This window comes from Cucurbita maxima, unplaced genomic scaffold (assembly GCF_002738345.1).
Source record: "Cucurbita maxima cultivar Rimu unplaced genomic scaffold, Cmax_1.0 Cma_Scf00084, whole genome shotgun sequence".
Taxonomy (NCBI): domain Eukaryota; kingdom Viridiplantae; phylum Streptophyta; class Magnoliopsida; order Cucurbitales; family Cucurbitaceae; genus Cucurbita; species Cucurbita maxima.
This window is the reverse complement of record NW_019272100.1, coordinates 315,221-336,206: the sequence shown is the minus strand read 5'-3', so window position 1 is coordinate 336,206 and position 20,986 is coordinate 315,221. Positions and strand designations below refer to the sequence as shown.

The 20,986-nt window shown below is 36.0% G+C and overlaps 1 protein-coding gene across 6 annotated transcripts; it reads right to left on the bottom strand.

Annotated features, from left to right (window-relative positions):
- Positions 1–14,158: 14,158 nt before the first annotated feature.
- On the bottom strand, positions 14,159–19,966 carry LOC111472695 (RNA-binding protein 24). 6 transcript variants are annotated; one of them, XM_023118308.1, is made up of 6 exons: positions 19,549–19,966; positions 19,339–19,471; positions 18,570–18,708; positions 18,269–18,305; positions 15,954–16,260; positions 14,159–15,362 (listed from the first exon to the last, which is right to left on the bottom strand). In XM_023118308.1, exons 1-6 carry the CDS (start codon positions 19,729–19,731, stop codon positions 15,322–15,324), a joined length of 840 nt encoding a protein of 279 aa, XP_022974076.1. In that variant the 5' UTR covers positions 19,732–19,966; the 3' UTR covers positions 14,159–15,321. The 6 variants fall into 6 exon arrangements, with proteins under 6 accessions (XP_022974076.1, XP_022974078.1, XP_022974077.1 ...); XM_023118310.1 differs by having other exon boundaries at positions 18,570–18,702; XM_023118309.1 differs by having other exon boundaries at positions 18,570–18,705; positions 19,549–19,965.
- Positions 19,967–20,986: the final 1,020 nt, after the last annotated feature.

Here is a 20,986-nt window from a genome sequence, read left to right as displayed (position 1 = left end):
AGGTTTTGTGTCACGTTTCATCAACTGCAAGTCATCCTTGAGTCTCAGTTCACGAGCTTTTGACTGATGGCTGAACGTAGTTTCCAACGCAAGCCAAACATCACGTGCAGTATGGAGACCAACGACAACAGCCATGACTTCCTTAGTGAGAGAGGAGAGCAGGAGACAGAGAAGTCGTTGATCGGCTGCTCTCCATGACAAATATTTGGGGTTGAATGTTGAGGAGGTTTCTGGTTCAAAGCGAAGTGGTGGAACCATAGTTCCATCGACATAGCCCAGCATGTCTTGACTCTCAAGGAGAGGGAGAAGTTGGCTTTTTCAAAGAAGATAATTGGAGGAAGAAAGTTTGATGGTGATCATATGGATTAGAGTATTGAAAGGAAGAAGATGATAACAAGATTCGGAAGCCATAGAGAAGAAAGGATCACGGTTGTTAAACCGAAAAGGCTCTGATACCATGTGAATGTTTGATTAATCCACCACACCCAAATGGTGGTGAGAGTTCTCTTATTTATAATCATTTACAGAATACAGAAATAAGGTAAATTACAAATAATAAGAAAATAGCGATAAAAGGAAAGAATAATAAATGAATACAATATATTTGCATTTAATAAAATGGCAAATATGGTAACCCGTAATGTAAGGCAAATATCTAGATATTTGCCTTATAATGAACGGTCAACTATCCTTAACATAGACTATATTTGGTAACTTAGATAATGAGAAAATGCTTTTATTAAATATAAAACTTTTTATGAGTTGTAGCCAAAATAAGATACATCAACACCGTTGCCTATTGACTTTCGTCTCATTCTTCCTCCTACAAAGCTCAAGCAATTATATATGAAGTAAAAGCTAAGTTTTACTATATAAATTCTTGATTTCAAAATCAAATTTAACTAATTTTTTTAATTTTTTTGGATTTAAAAACCTTAATGAATCTTCGAGAGATATAAAACGCTTAGATCACATATGCTAAAGTAAAAAATCCAAGATGATTTTTTTCGAATGATTGTAACTTTTGGGAATTTGACCTCACAACTTTATTGAAGAATTCAAAATTTGGGTTCAGCACCTCATGGCCCCGCATTCTCTAGCATCCTGTTAAGAATATTTAGTATTGAATTATAGTTTACTATATATATCATATTTGATATTTTATTATAGTCAAATATCGAGATATTTGCTTTACATTACTACTTACCATATGTATCTTTCATTTATTGTTATTTTCATATCCTTCTAATTTATTTGAATATAAATAGAGAACTTTCACATCATTTAGGTGTGACGATTTTAGCAAATATTCTGATGGTATCATAGCCCTTTCGATTTAGCAACCTCGATCATTTCTTTTCGTTTGCTTTTGAATCCTCTACTATTCTTCCCCACCACCACTGCTAGCTTTGACATCGCAGGGGTAGACTCCATGAATGCCGCAGGCGGAGCCGATTGATTACTCTTCGGCTCCACCCTTTTGACCTCCAAATCACCCTTTGCCATACTCTATACATACAATCTCACCTTTTCCAACACAATCGGTTTTCCCTTGGCCAACATATCCGCTCTCATTTTCTTCTCAATCTTCCTTCCTTCATAGAAACCCTCATCAGCATTCTCATCGAAAATATACAGAATCTTGAGAAGCCTATTGACATTATGCAGAAATTCACCCTCGGAATCTGGGCGCCGCACTGGCCTCTTCACCAACCAAGTCGCTATCGGCCTCCTTGCCAAAATTGGCTCCTTCGCCCATGTGGTGACTCTTCTGGCTTCAACACTATTTTTTCCCTTGCTCTGGGGGGCGTGGCTCCCTCTCCGTCCATTGGACTTCAACACCTGCTATGGCGCCGGCTCCGACTACTGCTTCTTCGTTGGCCTTTACTCCTGGCAATGGTGGTGCTGTGAATAGAATCATTGTCTATGGATCTATCATTGAGGCTTTTCACCTACTTCTGATGGTCTCTTTATTAGTAAGTTAAAATAGGTTCGAGATATTCTTACTCGTGCTCATTTGCTCAATAGCAAACCAGTCCACAGGGTGTAAACCCCACTCCATCTCTGCCCCTCTCTTTCTTCGTCTAAAATACGCCCAAAGTCCTCATTCTCAGTTTCTGGTGTCTTCTACTTCTCTTGTTCATAGTCACCATCGAAACCTTTCTCTCTATTCTCCTTCTTCCTCTGAGTTTCCCCCTTCTACTTCGTGGGTTAGACATATTCTCGCTGGAGCCAAGGCAGCATCATCGTTGAGCAACGATCCCTCTATAGTTTTCGATTGCCAAGAAAGTGTTTCTCTATATCTCCTTCGAACCAGGTTGCTGACATCTTCCCAAAAAAGTGTTTCTCAACCTCTTTTTGAATTTTTCAGATTCGAGCTTCATGTTCGTTCAAATCTGATGCTCAGTACTGAATTATAGTTTACCATATATATCATATTTGATCTTTTATTACATGCAAATATCTAGATATTTTCTTTCCATTAGGGCTTACTATAGCTTATCTTTCATTTATTGTTCTTTCCATTTATTACTTTTTCTATATCCTTATAATTTATTTGATTATAAATAGAAAACTGGTTTTAGCAAATATTCTCACATCCACTGTGATATGGTCAAGTTACCTATTCCTCACTTCTTAAGAGTGAAGATGTCACGACCCAATTTTCACAAGCTGAGACCTAAGGCTGACTCGATGGTAAAAAAAGATAGACAAACTTTTTGCAAAATAAAACAAAGAAAATTTATAATACAATACATAGTATATTTACGTTATATCAAAATAGAGTTCGTACATAAGTAGTTAAAATATAAAATAAGGAACGGAAAAAAATATTCAAAACAAAATAGGGATGAGGATGACGGGTGGGGCTCGTTTATGGCACCTGTAACGATCCTAAATTTCTACATACTTGGAGTCGCTACTAATGTCTTACGCAAATCTCTTATCCGGAAAAATAACTCTTAAAAGAAAACTTCATCTATAGTATAAATGTCGAAAACATTTAAAACATCCTCTTCTCTAGAAAACATAGTCATGGTCTTACTATTTGAATCTGAAATACAAAAATTTAGAGAGAAAAAAAATTAAAATAATGAAATGCAAAGCAACCTATTATAACCTAAGACTAGAACTTTAAATATGAGTCTACCCTATGAATGTGCCACAGTCTCTGCTCATGATGTTGTCATTCTCCGTATAGGTGCACCTTGCCTGAAAAATGATGTGGTACATGACTTGAGTATTTCGAAGAATACTCAATAAGTGGCCCTACTATAGTGGGCCATGCAAATGCAAACACATGCAATCATGCTCTTGAGACCTATCTCTGAGAAATTGGATGTGTAGTACTTCCCTACACACGATACACACGTGGAGTGTGGAGCCCCTAAGTAACACATGCGAGTGTGAATCCCCAAGGGGCTCCACACTAAGTAACACATGCTCATTGGATATTTATATTAATATCATTTTCATTCTCCTAGGTTGTGTCCTATGTCGGTCTATCGACATGATGCAATATGGCATCCTATAACTTGGTATGCAAGCGTAAGAAAGCGATTTATGGATCTATATGCTTCGATTGGCTAAAGCAGGCACCAAGAGCTAAGAAGGGGGCTCTGCTTGATTAAATTTAGCACTCATCATCATATATCATGCTTAATATGGAAAATATCAACACATTAAGACAAACGTCATGCAATCATCATACTCATCATATCGTCATAAAGTGCATCAACATATCAAGTATGTCATATAAAAAGCTATATATATTACACACATCATCAAGCATCATAACTCATACATCATCATATACTCATAAATTATCATATACTAGTCTACGACACCGTACGATATAGCTCATACATCATAAATTGTCACTCATGCAATTTATAGCATGTCCTATGTTAAGGCCACTTACTTAGTTGCCATTAGCCAAAGTTCTATGTAGCTCCAAATTTAGTTGCTTTCGTCCTTCCAATTCGTTCTCACTTATATCTAGTTTCACCTATTTTGAATATAAACTTAATTGACTCAAAATTTTTTATTTTCATTGTTTCTATACCATGTTTGATAATAAAACTTAAATTGAAAAAATAAGTCCGGAATCATATTCCCATATTTTTACTTTTCTTTGTCTTTTTTTCTTTTGGGACAAATTTTCCTCCCCTCACGTAAATCTGCTTAAAACCATTTTGAGAGACATATTTTAGGGGAGGAGTTGAGAGATGCCCTTTTTTCTCTCTATTTTATTATTATTTTATTTTACTATGGTTAGAACACCTGCTCGAGTCTACTCCCAACCTCAACTAGCTCCTTATTTACTTCAAAAAAATATTGAAAACATGGAATGAGTACAAAGATTGAATAAGTAGCTTACTTGTAGGCTTTTAATCATGTTATTTGAGGTATGCTAGGTACTGCACTTATTTCTTGTCATGTCCTTATCCTTATTTCTTGATCTTGAGTCTTATTGTTAATTCTTTTGTCTCGAGTGGTCCTAACAGACTTATTATCTCGTCATTCTTAAGCTTGGGTTCCTTAGGGTTGGTTGTATAGTAAACATGCTTGAATTGATTCATGACCATGTTGACTACTTGAACATTAAAGACTACCTATTACTTACTCGCTTGATCTTTAGGATAGCACGTTGATAACTTGAAAATCAAAACCTACTTGAAACTTATTTCTTTCTTTTTTAGCAGCATTCTTATCTAGGGTTATCTTAAAATTTATCTTGATGTAGCATCTTGATTACTAAAAAAACCAAGTGCTTACTCGAGTTTATCTTATCTTATCTTAGGGTAACCATCTTATTATGAGGTAACATCCTAGTTACTTGAAAATCAAGTGCTAACTATGAGTTCATCTCAAGTTAGGGTAACCTCGTAGTTGCTTGAAAACCAAGGGTATCTTAAAACTTATTATGACGTAACATTCTAGTTACTTGAAGACAAGTGCTAATCATGATCTCATCTTAGGTTAGGGTAACCTCCTAGTAGCTTGAAAAGTAAGGGTTATCATAAAACTTAACATGAGGTAGCATCTTAATTGTTACAAAGAATCAGGGATGAACCTAGAGTTCCCTTCATCGTTGTTTGAAAGTCAAGGACTAACCCCACTACCTGTAACATACCCCCAAATCTTGCCTGAAAATATTTTTCTCTGATTGTTAGCCTCCTTTGTCTTCCATGAAAATGCTTCTTAGAGGTGTAGAAACTGAATAAGATAGGTTTCTCTTGACGAATTTGCACGTGGCTCGAATTGAATTTTCGATCTTCAGCCTCCTTTCTTTAATGGCGGACCAAATTGAGAAACTATGTTTGAGGCACCTTCAGTACTTAGTATAGTGGTGGATTATGGCTCTCAAATTGGGAAGAAAATCCATAGTAGGAAATCTAAAATCTCAAAGGCTAGAACTTGTAATTAAAGCCTCGACTTAACTCAATTCTTTAAATGAAAGTCTCTACTTAGACTTTATTGATGAACTCTAAACCTTCATCAAAACCTCCAAAATTATCATAAATTTGAGGTTGATTTTTATGGAATTATGGCTGAAAATACTTCCAATCAACAGGCAACTGATCTTCATTTTGAATACTGGGCGTTGAGTTCGATGAGTTGTGTCTTCTCTAGAACATACTCAGATTTGACAAGATCCAAGAATTTTATACGGGACACTCACCAATGCAAATCTAAGTTTCTAATTGTCGTATTTTCGTAATTCTTTGAAGTTTAAGGGTGTTTTAGTAATTTTACATTTTTTAATATTTTATTATTATTATTATTTTTTATTTTTATTTTTATTTTTTGAATTTCTAACCATTTCCTAACCATTCTACATTTTTTCTGAAAAAAAATGACATTTTTGCTTGTTATGCTTGCTTTTTCCTTTCTAACCCTCTTTCAATAGTCCGAAATCTTTAGAAACCTTATTAGGGCAGGCTTTTTCTCGGGGTATTACATAAGACTACTCCATAAACCAATACGAGTCTTTCTAGCATGCTATGTTCTTACTCTTGTGCTAACAAAAGTAAGACACGTTTAACCATGAAATTCTTGTGATTAAACCACAAAAAAATTATTTAGGCCAACTTTCCTTTTTTTTAAATTTTTCTTAGTCATTCTATCCTAAAGATGGTTCTCATTCGAGCCTCAGTTCATTCATGTATCCTTAATTTACTCCGTCACATTGTTCGAGATTCTAATGACCCTACCAACAAGATAGATCATATCAAGCTATTTTAAGCATTTAACTTAAACGATATAAAACAATGAAGAAATTTAACTTTAGGGGAGAAGAAGGCACAAATATTTTTTTTACAAACATACATAACTTTATATAGCCTCTTCACGAATATCGTTTTTAGTAATTTCAATTTCCTAGTCAAATTGTTATAATAAGAATCTCAATAATCTGTTTCCATTTATGCCCTCAACATCTTTCCTTATGGCTATGTATTTCTTCGAGTCATACTTGACGTATTACATATGTCACCTCCACCTCAACTCTATCTTCTTTCTTAGTAAACCGGAAATAGTGTATAGATACTCTGAAATGCTGTAGTGCGGGGACGAGACGAGGTGACATATTACGACCACGTACAGAAGTGCTGCCCTTCGGCTCGATAATATGGAACCTCCCACTCCCATTCTTTTATGAGGTCCTATCGAGATAGGTAGACCCAAGCCTTTCGTCCATAATTCCTTTAAACCATAACTACATCCAATATTACCCTCCTTCAATAATAATAATAAAATAATAATACTAATTATAATAATATTATTATTATATATTTGGTTCTTTTTTAAAAACGGTTTAGGTTAAAATATAATTTTACTTTTTGTACTTTAAATTTTATTCCTATGTTTAGTCTTTTAAAATTAAATTTTATCATTTAAAGTTATTAATTGTCAAAATTTGTAAATAAAATGCTAATATACACTGTTTTATTTTTTAAAATTAATAAAAAATAATAATAGAAACTAAATTTAAAATTTATTAAAATTAAATTAAACTCTTGATAATATACCAAAAAAACCACCTCCCAAAATTTTAAATTTTTAACGATTTAATTTCTCGACACGATTGGGTTCAACTTATAAGCGTTCTTGGTAATCTAGAATTACTCTATTTATCAGCTTATTTTATTTTTCTTTAAAGTAAAATATAAAGGTTTGGTTATAAAGAGTTTGAAGTTCTTCTTTATATGGAAGAAGTTGAATATGAGATAGCAGAAGCAGTTAGAGTTAGTGAAGGATTACGATATAGACATTCAGTGCAATGCCAGGAAGGTAAATGTAGTTGCTAATGCACTAAGTTGGAAGACAACCCACTCGTGAGCTATATCACTAGAGAACCCAAGTGCAAGCAGAAATAACGGTAGTGACCAAAGGAGTTATAGAATAGATGACATTGCTCACCGTCTAACTCATGCTTAGCCAGCGAATTATTGAAGTCCAATAAGAAGACCCTCGATTTAACTAGAACTATAAATTAGCTAACAAGGGGTTGTCAATGGTTTTTTTCTAGTCAACAAATGGTGGATTACCGTGTTGAAAGCGATTATGTGTGCTAGCTATGGAAGAGCTAATCAGACTTTGAAACATCATTCTTGGTAGGGTTGTTGAACCATTGAGCATGCGAGAATAGAAATGAGAAAATATAGCGATGGACTTTAGAAAGCACTGATGTAACGCTGCCTCATCGGAAGAAGTAAAGCAAGTGCAGAACGTAGTCATACAAAAAAAAAAAAAGATAAGACTAATGAATAGACTCGAATCTAGATTGGATTCTCTATAGTCAATAACTCGGCCGCATCCGCCTCAGTCACTCAATATCACACTTATCGAGAAAGAAAATGAAAATAATGTCGATGAGTAATTTATTTATTTAGTAAGTAGCTAACTTACTATTAACTCTTTGTATGGTTATCTCAATTTTCAGACATGTATGTACGAATCGTTGTCAGTCAAATATCTACTAAACTCTCTGGCGGCCTGTAACATCATACAATATGATGGTCAAGTATTCTCATTGTCCTTATCTTAACACACAGCTTGTCGGTCATAAATTTCGAGGTGATTAGCATACTAAAAACACTCGTATATATATATATAGCCCAAAGCATAATCAACTAAAAAACATAACTTAAAGTCATACAACATTTTCATTTTGAATTTGTAGCATTGCTCACATTTATTTTAAACTCTTAATCTTATAATCAACGTGCTCACGAACATAAAACAAGTTAAGAACTTCTTAAGAGTATCGATATGCTACTTACTTGGTTTGTTAACTCTTTTCTTCTTGCCGTTTACTCTCACTAGGGTAATACTATTACAATCCCTCCTAATTGGACTTATATTTTCCAATTTTTAGGAAAAGTAATCTTGAGAGATCAAATCAAAATAAGTCAAACGAGACGAACGGAAGGTCAAATGGAGGCCGCACGCGCTTTCATGCACCAACACAACCAACCTCATGCACCTGTAGCTTTGGCCAGTCGCACTCTTACTCGTAGCCACACGTGCGTGCGTCTCACGTGCCTATCATCTTCAACCTCTTTCCCTCTGCAATTTTCAAGAGTTTTTCATTAATTCTCTTATTGTCCCTATTCAATAATTTCATACTATAAACCGAATTTCATCCGGATCTCATCTATATTGTTACAGATCTCATTGCCACAAATCCTAAGTGTTTAATTTTAGCCTCTATAAATAATTACCAATCAAGTTATTTGAATTCAAAACTAACGGATTTATGGCTTTTGTTCTTACGTTGTACTTCACGCTCGCACCTCCTTCGACCTTGTTCCTAGTTCTTAATCCTATCCAAAAAGGGTAGAACCTCCCCCCATGCTTTAAAGAAACATAAATCTTGATTCTTCCCTCAATGGGTTACCTTTAGATTTCAGGTTGAACCACCTTATCTAGCACTCTTTATCTTCCATACAACCCTAAAACGTAACACTTTTCATATTATTTAACGATTTTTCTTCGAACTTTTCCTTCCTTTGACCTAACCTTTGGGTAATTTTTCACTCTTTTTCTTTAAATTCCTAATTATTACTCACAGAAAAGTGGTCAGATCGAACAATTTAACCAAATTCTAGAAAATATGTTACATGCCGACACGTTGAAATTTGTAGGTAGTTGAGACTCAAAAGTTCGACCTTATGGAGTCAATAGTTTCCAAACAACTATTGGTATGACATTGTTTGAGGTCATGGGAAGTTGTGCAGGTTTCAATAGGTTGGAATGAGAAGGAAATGGAAACTTTTGAGTCAAAAGTGGGTCCAACCACTAATAAAGTTGTAGAGAGGATCAAGGCTAGAACATAGCAAGTTAAGACCACACTTCATCGAACCCTTCGACATCCTAGATTGAGTTGGGTCAGTGTCATACATATTAGCCCTACCACCATCTCTCTCTGTAGTGTAGACGTATTCGACATGTCCATGCTCTAAAAGGACCTGACCTATCTGAGGCATGTGATAGATTACGAGCCTCTGTAGATATGAAGAGAGGCTAGTAAGAATCCTAGCTTGAGAAATAAAGGTCCTTCGTTCAAGATAAATAGCTTTCGTCAAAGTATTGTGGCAAAATCGAGAAGCCACATGTAACGATGGTTGTTACAAAAACGTTCGACCCACTATCAAATATCCACGTGTTTATAATTATTTCTTAAGGTTACCAATTTTAATTTGAAGAAAATGTGGATGGTTCTAGAACAATTAAATATCAAAGGTAGCTAAATGGCAAAATAGGAAAGAAAATACAAATAATAATAATAATAATAATAATAATATTATGCTCATACCCACTTACAGCTTCGGGTTCCGAGCCATAATCCAAGCCTCAACTTCAGTAAGCATCCGACCCAAAACTGTAGCCTTGGAGCCTTGGACCAAAATTGGCAGGTTTGGAAATGCACCCAATAGCCATAGCCCAGCCAACCTCCTCAGCCCGTCAGACGTGCGCAACTTACTCGGCCCAGTAGACTTTGGGCCAAGATTCACGGCCCAACCCAGATTTGCGTGCCAACTCGATACCCATGTGTCGACCTGAGACTTAGCCACGTCTCCTCCCCCACGTGTGGTGTTCGTGTCAGTCGATCCGTAGCCACAGCTCGTCTTCGGCTTACGTTCAAGTTGTGTTCTTTCTGGCTCAGGAGCTCCGACTGCTATCTAGCTTAGTCGGCTAGGGGAGTTTAGTTGTGAGCATTAGGTATATTAATTCTTCAATGCATTCAAATTTGGGTCCATGAGCCGCTAAAATACCACTCGAAACTTTGAGGCACCCCAAATGCTCATATAGTAGTAGAGACTTGGACAAAACTTTCTAGAGTACAGTGTAAAGCCTATAAATACCTACTAGTTTAAGAATGCAATGAGAGCTTGCAAGTAGGTTGCTTACTAAGTATTTTTATACTCATCTCTTTCTTCTTTCTTTTCAGGTGTTCACAGATTGTCGGTTGAGGTGGAGGAGCGTTCGAGACCCTACAGTGACATAGGGGGTCGTTTCAAAGTGTCAGTCCATCTTTGTATTTGAGTCTTGTATTTTCATTTTGTAATTGTTTCCCAAACTCATTTCTTCGTTTACAATATTTTTTCTTTGGTTCTATTCTACTTAGAACAACATATTAAAGTTTCAAATGTGACACATTATATAGGATCGTGTTTTCTCAACATGATTAGAAGAGGATTTAGCCTCTTATATGCACGTTTGAAAAACACGTGCATATGCAACCGATAATATTTATCCCTTGTTGCAATCAAGGATTTGGTTGCAAGCCTAGAAAACTAGTTCGATTAACGATGAAACTCGTACAATGTTTCAAACTTTGGATAAGGAATTCATTATTCGTATTACCCACTACAAGATTCAGATCTCATTCCATCTCATCTAAGAGGGGATTGGTGGCCTGTCATCTGATATCAATCCTTAATTCAGAGACATGTCGTTATGATCCCATATTTTTGTTATTAAGAATATCCTCCAAATGGTTCCTAATTGATCGTTCGAACATAAAAATAGTTTCATTGGAATTTTACGTATTCATTAGTCAAAACTCTAAAATTATATTGGTCTTTTCTAATATCGTTGAGTAAAAATTGGCGGAATATATAAAACCAGGATTCAAACCTACGATTAAAAATATCATATAAAACAAACGTTCGATTATAGAAATACGAAATATCATACATTTCCATTTTGATAATTAGATAACATGTCACTATCGAAGCCTTTCAAAATCGACTCTTTTTCCTATATACTCAACTCTAGAACGAAAATCGTTTTCGCAATTATAATGAATTGATCTTGAAGCAAAGGCATGGAAATGAGATAATGAAAATAAATGAAGTTGACAATAGCACACTTTATTTACCATCAATCAAACAATCTATCATCCTCCACAAATAGTCTAAATATTCTCTCCCAAAACCACACATTTAAACATAATCTTACAAACTCTTACCCTTTTACGCTATTCTTTTACGATACTTAGCCAACTTGATATGAACCTAGAGACATCAATCATACAATATATTTCAATAAAGATGTAAAGAAAATGTTGTTTAAATTATTAAAAGATATTTCAATTCATGCCACGTTGAAAAAAGAATGAAGTTTTATTGTTATAAAATTTAGGTGGATTACAAAATTACGGTATTTCATTAATGTATTTTAAGATTTTTTATTTAAAGTTACGTTTACCTAGTGGCTAATTATAGTCATAAAGTATTCATAGTCGCTAATTATTGTTATAAAGTATGAATGTTACAAACTCTTTAAATGTCTCAGTGTAAGGTCAAGAGTTTCATTTTGAGGCTATATAAAGCCATGTATGTTGTATTTGTAAGAAGACTTGGAAAATATAGTAAAATGAGCATTTGTGCTTTCTTTTAGCCAATGACTAAGTTTCTTTGTAATTCTATGTAGTTTAGGTTGCATGTAGAATCATTTGAGCTCGACATAATCAATCTTGCTTGTCGAGTAATTCGAATCTCAAACAAGTGTTCTTGCCTTCAGATATTTGATCAACAAGAATCATTCAAGCTAGACATGATCGATCTTTCTTGTGGAATGATTCGAATCTCAAACAAGTGTTCTTACCTTTAGATATTTTATCAACAAGGTAATCTGAATCTTACTCCCCTTGTAGTGATTCCTTTAGATATTTGATCAACAAGACATGATCGATCTTTCTTGTAGAGTGATTCGAATCTCAAACAAGTGTTCTTGCCTTTAGATATTTGATCAACAAGATAATTTGAATCTTACTCTCTTTGCATCTTTGCAGTGATTCCTTATCATTTGGCAACCGAGCTTTCCATTGGGTTGATTTCATATCATTTGGAACTATATTACAAAACCCACCCAAAAGAAAAATATCACCTCGTAGATTTCACTTTAAGTTAAAATATTAGAGTCGGAGATGTTGGTTTTGACCCTTGATCGACCTACATCAAAATGAATAACCAAAGCAGAAAATTTTTTAAGTGTATTTGATGAAGGAATCACTAATAATTTTTCTAAATTTGCTCGAGTATAAGTCAAGTTTAATGATTCACGAGTAGAACCACGGGAAACCGACAAGGGAGAGAGTCAAATAATTAATGGTCTTAGAGGTCTGTCTAGAAGAAGAGGGTTACCTTTTTCACTTTTTATCTTTAAGGTGGGCCTCTAACTCTCAAAGTCAAAAAGGTCACAAATCACAACTGGTTGGATGTGTTTTTGGAACAATACGTGCTTCTAAAACAAAGAATCATACAATTTAATGGTTCTGTTTCATTTTCATTCCCTTCCCCATCAATAGAGCAAGACTGTAAGGTCCAATTCAAGGACCCATGAAGGAACGGCTCAAACTAATTACAAGCATGCTTTCATGGTTTTGTTTTAGGTTTCTCCCAAATGTCTTATGTCAATAGAGATAGTATTCGGTACTTATAAACCTATGATCAACCCCTTACTTAGCCGATCTGAGACTTTTCTCCTCAAACGAAGTATACCATAGAGCCTCTCCTGAGACCTATGGAATCCTCGAACAACCTCCTCCTTGATCGAGACTCGACTCTTTTACTAGAGCCCTCGAACAAAGTAAATCATTTGTTTGACACGAGTCATTTTTTACTACACTTTCTAGGCTTACAACGTCTCGAACAAAGTATATCATAGAGCATCTCCTGAGACCTATGGAGCTCTCGAACAACCTCCCCCTTAATTGAGACTCGACTCCTTCTTTATAGCTCTCAAGTACACCATTTGTTTGACACTTAGGGTCACTTTTGACTACATCTTCGAGGCTCACAACTACTTTGTTCGAAATTTGAAGATTCTATTGACATGCCTAAGTTAAAGGCATGACTTTGGTATCAAGTTAGAAAACCGCGACCTTCCACAATGGTATGATATTTTCCACTTTGAGGATAAGCACTCATGGTTTTACTTTTGGTTTCTCCAAAATACCTCATACTAATGGAGATAGTATTCCTTACTTATAAACTCATGACCAACCCCTTAATTAGCAAATGTGGGACTCCTCTCCCAACAATCCTCAACAATCCTCCCCTCGAACAAATTACACCGTAGAACCTCTCCTAAGGCCTATAGAGTTCTCGAAGAGCCTACCTCTTAATGGAGGCTCGACCCCTTCTCTGGAGTCCTCGAACAAAGTACACAATTTGTTTGACACTTGAGTCACTTTAACTACACTTTCGAATCTCACAACTTCTTTATTTGACATTTGAGGATTCATGGCTAAGTTAAGGGCATGACTCTAATACCATGTTAGAAACTACGACCCTCCATAATGGTATGATATTGTCCACTTTGAGCATAAGCACCCATGGCTTTACTTTTGATTTCCCCAAAATACCTCGTACCAATGGAAATAGCATTCCTTACTTTAAACCTACGATCAACTCCTTAATTAGCAGATGCAGAACTCTTCTCCCAACAATTCTCAACCGAAAGAAGTCTCAAATTTGAGTTCTAAAATTTCAAATTCAAAAGGAACCAAATTGAAGACTAATTTGTTCTAAACTCGAGAGTCTAGTCTCAAAAACGTTTTAGAATAAAGTATTTTGAATGAAAAAACACACACTTTCAAACGCCCAACATCAAATCAAATCAAGAAATCAAGAAATGGAGAGAAAGAAAGAAGCAATTCATATTGAGGTACGTAGGTTATTCTTCAAGCAGCTAATGAAGAACCAAATCTTAGCCAGAAGTCTTGATATAAAGAAAGGGTAATAGAGTATCTAATTACATTACAAACCATAAAAAGACATGAACAAAGGCTCTTCTTTTACAGACATAATCAATGAAAAACAGTGCTTCCAAGGTCCACCAACTCCATGACGAGAAAGCCCTTGAACACACATACACATTGGTGATTGGGATGGATGATAGAGAGGAGGGTAAAATGGGAATATTGAAGACAGAAATGAAGTTGACCTAAGTCCTAACCATGGTTGGTTTAGGGTTAGTGAAAGAACAAGCCAAAGGGAACCCAAATATCTCCCAAGGGCTCACATGCAAAATGCTTATTTTGAGACCTCCAATATCCATTAATGGAGTCTCAAAATCATGGATGCTTAATCCTATCCTAATTAACTCCTAATTATGGGACCTAAATGCAAAACCTTTACCAAAAATAAACATGGCTATAACTCCCATAAGTTAAGCCACCATTGTTTGTGAAGTTTAATTACAAGAAATAACTAATAATGTGCTTAAGAGTTGATTAATAAAAGGGTTTCATTACCATTCCCCAAACCCATGGGGAATATTTTGAAATGGGTTGGTTGATTAGACCAAGTTAATTAATTTGTAATAATAGCAACAAAAACGCTACATATTCTTAACCCTAACGCTAACCCTGATGAGTTCAGGAGCTATTCGCTGATCTTCACAGAAGCAGCGTGTTGTGATTACTCCTAATTGAAATTTAATTACAATATGAGAAAAATATTAGCTTTTTCGGGAAGAAAAATATTAGCTTTTTGGAGTTTTTTTTTTTTTCCTTTGGAAAAATGTTTTTTTGTTCTATCCTTGTAGCCTTCCTTAGGCTATCAAACATTAAAACGTAGCTATGTGCATAATTAGCCAACTTAGGGCCAAGTCCCTTCATGGCCTAAGAACCACTTTTGATAAAAAAAAAAAAAATAATGCATGATTTTGGTGAGGTTAGCTATGGTTGGTTGGCTCAACCCCGACGGAGGGCTGACCATTGGCCAAAAGAGTGAAGAGAGAAAGAGATGGAACCATGGTTAGGGCTTGTGATTTTTCGTTTCGGAGGAAATTTGAGGACGTTTAGCGATGTGGGATTGGTGTAGGAAGAGCCATCGTCACGCCTGTGGAATAGCGAAAAACACTGTCAAAGATACAAAGATATTAGTGAGAATATTTGCTAAAACTACCACACATACATAAATGGTGAAAATTCTCTATTTATAATTATCAAATAAATTACTGGGTAAATGAAAAAGATGACAAATATAATAAAAGGTCAAATATGTAACTATGATAAACTATTTATCTTTATCTTCTCGATTTCGTTAGTAGAATATTTTCTCTTATTTTTAGGATTTAGTTTTTCGTTTGTATTCTATTTAAACATTGTGAAAAATCGGACTTTAGATCACAGTAATTTCGATCCCATCTATGTTTCTTGAACTTTCAATCTTACTTTTGTTTCTTATTCTTAACACGATATCAGAACATCATTTTTTACATGGTATCAGAGCATCATTCTTAACGTGGTATCAGAGCTTTTCATTCTTAACATGATATCAAAGTATGATTCTTAATATAAACTATAATGGAAGACTAAATATCCTTAACAATGAGTTGATTTGATAACTCTTTTGTTTTTTTAATTTTTATTTTCGAAGATGGACATAATTGTTTTAAACTAATCGAACGAGATGAGAGCGGAGACGAACCTGATGGCAAAGTGGGGGGCGTGGGAGGCAGAGACATAGGAGGAGCGGCATAGTGCTGAGGGAACGTTGTTGGAGTTGAATTAAGGGCCGCCGAGTACTGCAACAGGTGGTGAGGGTACTGAACGCCATACCCCTGCTGCCCGGAACCGCCGGTGAAGCCATTAGCTCCGCCGCCGCTTCCTTCCCCGAATTGGAAATAAGGGTAGAAGGCCGCTGCTGCCGCCGCTGCTCCACTCAATATGCCGCCGGGACCGGTGCCGTACATGGGGTACTGTGCAGTTGCTCCGCCGTACACATTATAATAGCTCTGGAAATTAATTAAAAAACCCCTCATATAAATAATATTAATAATGGAAATAAATAATAAAGGTCGGGTTGAATTATAATTTTTTTTTTTATCGTTGGTTAAATTTTTTGGGACCCTGATGTTTTTCAAGGGTTTCAATCCAACTCAATCATACTTTTAAGATTATTATGAAAGTTAAAAATATTTGACGTTTTTTTACTAATGTTAATGATATGTTGCGACGAGTAAATGTTTGATGTTTTTTTTGGGACTCTGACGTTTCTTATTCTTAACATGATATCAGAACATCATTTTTTACATGGTATCAGAGCATCATTCTTAACGTGCATATTAATGTAATATGCACGGTGAATAAACAAAGTTTTCTTAAATAATTAAAAAAAATCCGTCAACCCAACCTCAACCCAAATTGGGGTTCGGTTGTAGGGTTGTATTTAGGTTAATCGAGCCATGAATCTAACCAACCCAAATTCAAAAGATTTTCCAACTCAACACGACTCTAATATTGTGAGATTCGATATCAGGTGAGAATGAGAACGAAATATTTTTTATAAAAGTGTGGAAACATTTTCTTAATAGACACGTTTTAAAACTTTGAGGGAAAACTCGGAAGAAAAACTTAAATAGGATAATATCTGCTAGTAGTGAGCTTAGGCGGTTACAAATGACATCAGAGGCAGACACCGGACAATGTGTCAGCAAGATAGTTGAGGATAGAGGCGGTGTGCAAAGAAGGCCGCTGGGCCCCGAGAAAATGTTATAATCTCTCCTTACTAGACGATATTTTAGTTTTAAAAGTTTTGTTTTTTTAATTTGAACTTAGGTTGATAATCCAAAATGGTCGGCTTACAGTTGGCAGTTACATGATTACATGCATGAAAGAACGTGTAACAAAAACCGTAACACTAAACCCATAAAAAAAAAAAAAAAAAAAAAAACTGTAAGAAAAGTGATTTACTGTTACAAAATAATAAATGTAAAAACAAAAACTGTCGGGTCAAACGACAAGAGAAGGAAGCACAGATTTGGTGTCTTTTAACTTTCACTTTTTCAACAGTTTGACCACCACGCAATGACACAGATTCTTCCACCCTAAAGAATATTAAAATTTTACCGTCCTTGAAAACCCTTTTAATTTTTTTTTTGTTTCTTTTTCTCTTCCTAAATATTTATTCCATTCCATTACTTCAACTATTCTTTGTGAATTTCATGATTGTTAAAGATGGTCGGAACGGAGTCTCACATTGGCTAATTTAAGGAATTGTAATAGTCCAAGCACACCACTAACAGATATTGTCTTATTTGAGATTTCCCTTTCGAGTTTTCCTTCGAGGTTTTTAAAACGTGTTTAATAAGAAAATATTTATATACCCTTATAAAGGGTGTTTCGTTCTCCTCTCCAACTAATGTAGGGTCTCAGAACCCTTCAAGGTCCAACATACTCGCTGACACTCATTCCCTTCTTCAATTAATGTGGGACCTTCGAGGCTTAACATCCTCGTTGGCACTCATCCCCTTCTCCAATCAATGTGGGACCCCTCCAATCCACCCCCTTTGGGGCCAGCATTCTTGCTGACACATTGTCTAGTGTCCACCCCTTCAGAGCTCAGCCTCTTTGCTGGCACATCACCTAGTGTCTGGCTCTGATACCATTTATAACGATTCAAGCATACCGCTAATAGATATTGTCCTCTTTGGGCTTTTCCTTTCGGGCTTCCCCTTAAGGTTTTTAAAACGCGTCTAGTAGGGAAAGGTTTCCTCACCCTTATAAAGGGTGTTTTGTTCTCCTCCCCAATCGATGTGAGATTTCACAGGAATGATCATGGATTTATACGTAAGGAATATATCTCCATCGATATGAGGTTTTTAGAAAGTCCAAAGCAAACCCATGAGAGCTTGTGTACAAAGTGGACAATATCATACCAAAGTCGTTATTTCTAACGATGATTAAAAAGAAAGATACTCAAAACTGAAAATAATCTAAAGAACAAGAAAGGTTTGTACGAACCGTGGGATAAGCGTAGTCGGGCGAGTATGAAGAGTACCTAAACAAGCAACAATAATAACAATTACCCAATTATTCACAAATCCATGCAATCCCATGCATGCATTAATAAAAGGAATGGAAAAAACAAAAGGAAAGGAGAATTTAATGCATTATATGAATATAGGAAATGATATCAATTAATTTAGAGTAATTATGAAGGAAAAATAAAAACTTTATTCTTAGTCATAAATTAAAGTGAAGATATGAGTTGGCAAGTCACGTTGTAGAAAGAGAAAAGGAGAGAGAGAGAGAGAAAGAGTACCCATAGAGATTGTAAGGGATCCCTTGGTGGATAGCATAATGAGGGAAAGTTGGTGTTGAATGAAAAGCTGAGCCAACATTCCCTCCAAATCCAGTCTGGAAAGAGCTCAATACCCTAAAGTTTCTTCCTCCTCCTCCTCCTGTTAATTCCCATTTCTTTTTCTCTTTAAACACAAAATCAAACACTTAAACACACATCTAAATGATCGTAAGTATACAAGTAACTGATATTGTTCTTTTCGGACTTACCCTCAAAGTTTTTAAAACGCTTCTACAAGAGAGGTTTTCAAACCCTGATCGAGAGTGAGATCTTACAACAGTAACAAACCCTCTCTCCATAAAACTAAAAGTAAAGTTATCTCTAGCAGATATTATTCTCTTTGGGCTTTCCCTTTCGGGCTTACCCTCAAGGTTTTTAAAACGCGTCTGTTAGAAAGAGATTTCTACACCCTTATAAAGGATGTTTCATTCTTCTCCCCAGCCGATGTGGGATCTCACAGTAAAGTAAAGTCACCGTTAGCGGATACTGTTCTCTTTGAGCTTTCCCCTTCGGGCTTCCCTCAAGGTATTTAGAACATGTCTGCTAGGGAGAGGTTTCCACACCCTAATAAATGGTGTTTCGTTCTCTTCTCCAACCGATGTGGGATCTTATAGTAACAAACACTATCTCCATAAAACTAAAAGTAACGTCACAAGAGCTTTATATTCAAAGTAGACAATATCATGCAACATCAAAATCAATAGATCTGAGTATAGAAATGTGAATATACCGTGCTTAGGCGTGGAGGGTTTAGATCTCTGAACACCGAGAGAAGCAAGATTACAATTGGCTCTCCGACCATCGATGACCGGCGCCGCATCGACACAAGCTCTCATGGCAGCGTCGGGTTCCCGAAAAGTAACCTAAAAGGGACAAGGAAAAGAGTAAATGGAAGAAGAACAAGAACAAGATGGAGAAATTAGAATAAGAAGATGATTACAAATCCATAGCCTTTGGATCGTCCGGTGGCCTTGTCGGTAATAACAACAGCTTCCAAGATATCACCAAATTGCTCAAAGTAATTCTTCATGGTGTCTTTTTGGGTCTCCCAAGCCAAGCCACCCACGAAAACCTTGGTGTAAGTGGTATCACCAAATTGGCTTGCCATGTTAGATGGAGTCATGATCTTCAACACCAAATTCTTCGATCTTCAAAACAAAAATTCTTCGATTTTCAAAACAAAAGTTGTTTGATCTTCAAAACCCAAATAAATCTTTCAAGTTTTTGTTTGTGAAGAGGAAGAAGAAGAAGAGAATTAGGTCAGAGATGAGAACAAAGGAGAAAGTGAGGGAAGGAGGGAAGGGAAAGCAAAACTTTGACAGCAACAAATTATAAATAAAATAAAAAATAAAATAAAATATATATTACTATAATTATTTTTGGGGTTAAAGGGAGGCAGGAAAGACCCTCTTATAATACGGACGTCAAATTATATAGAGAGAGGAGAGCCCACCAAGGAGGCAATGCCAAGAGGAGCAATACTATTTTTTTCTTCCTTTTTTTTTAATATATTTCTTTTACCTTTATTATATAAATTTAATATTAAAATATCGTCTCGATCCATTAGGGTAAACTCGATATCTGTATGAGCTCATTAGAAGATGACTTATGTGGCAAATACCGAAATACATATAGAAAATCAGATCAGATATGTAACGGCCCAAACCCATAGCTAGTAGATATTGCTCTCTTTAGGATTTTCCTCAGATTTTTAAAACGCGTATGCTAGGTAGAGGTTTCCGCACCCTTATAAAAATGTTTCTTTCTCCTTCCCACCTGATGTGGGATCTCACAATCCACCCCCCTTTGGAGACTATCGTCCTCGCTGGCACTCGTTCCCTTCTCCTATCGATGTGGGACCCTCAATCCACCTCCCTTGGGGGCCTAACGTCCTTACTGGCACATCACCTCGTGTCCACCCCCTTCGAGACTCCGCCTCCTCGCTGGCACATTGCTTAATGTCTAGATCTGATACCATTTGTAACGGTCTAAGCCCACTGATAGTAGATATTGTCCTCTTTGAACTTTTCCCAAGGTTTTTAAAATGTGTCTACTAAAGAGAAGTTTACACACCCTTATAAAAACTGCTTCATTCTCCTCCTCAATCGATGAGAGATCTCACAATCCACCCCCTTCGGAGCCTAGCATTCTCGCTGGCATTTGTTCCCTTCTCCTATCGATTTGGGACCCTCCAATCTACCTCCCTATAGGGCCCAACATCCTTTTTGGTACACCGCCTCATGTCCACTCCGTTCAGGGCTCAGCCTCTTCATTGGCACATCGCTTGGTGTCTATCTCTGATACCATTTGTAACGTCCTAAGCCACCAATAGCAGATGTTATCCTATTTGAACTTTCTCTCAAGGTTTTTAAAACATG

Bases quoted from the DNA above. Each gene is read 5' to 3' on its own strand.
- LOC111472695 (XM_023118306.1), bottom strand. From the start codon at position 19,731: ATGACTCCATCTAACATGGCAAGCCAATTTGGTGATACCACTTACACC. The intron at 18,733-19,338 runs GTATATTCACAT...TTGTGTTTAAAG, and splicing joins ACCCTCCACGCCTAAGCACG to AGAAAAAGAAATGGGAATTA. The intron at 15,363-15,953 runs GTTCGTCTCCGC...GCTATTCCACAG, and splicing joins GCCCCCCACTTTGCCATCAG to GCGTGACGATGGCTCTTCCT.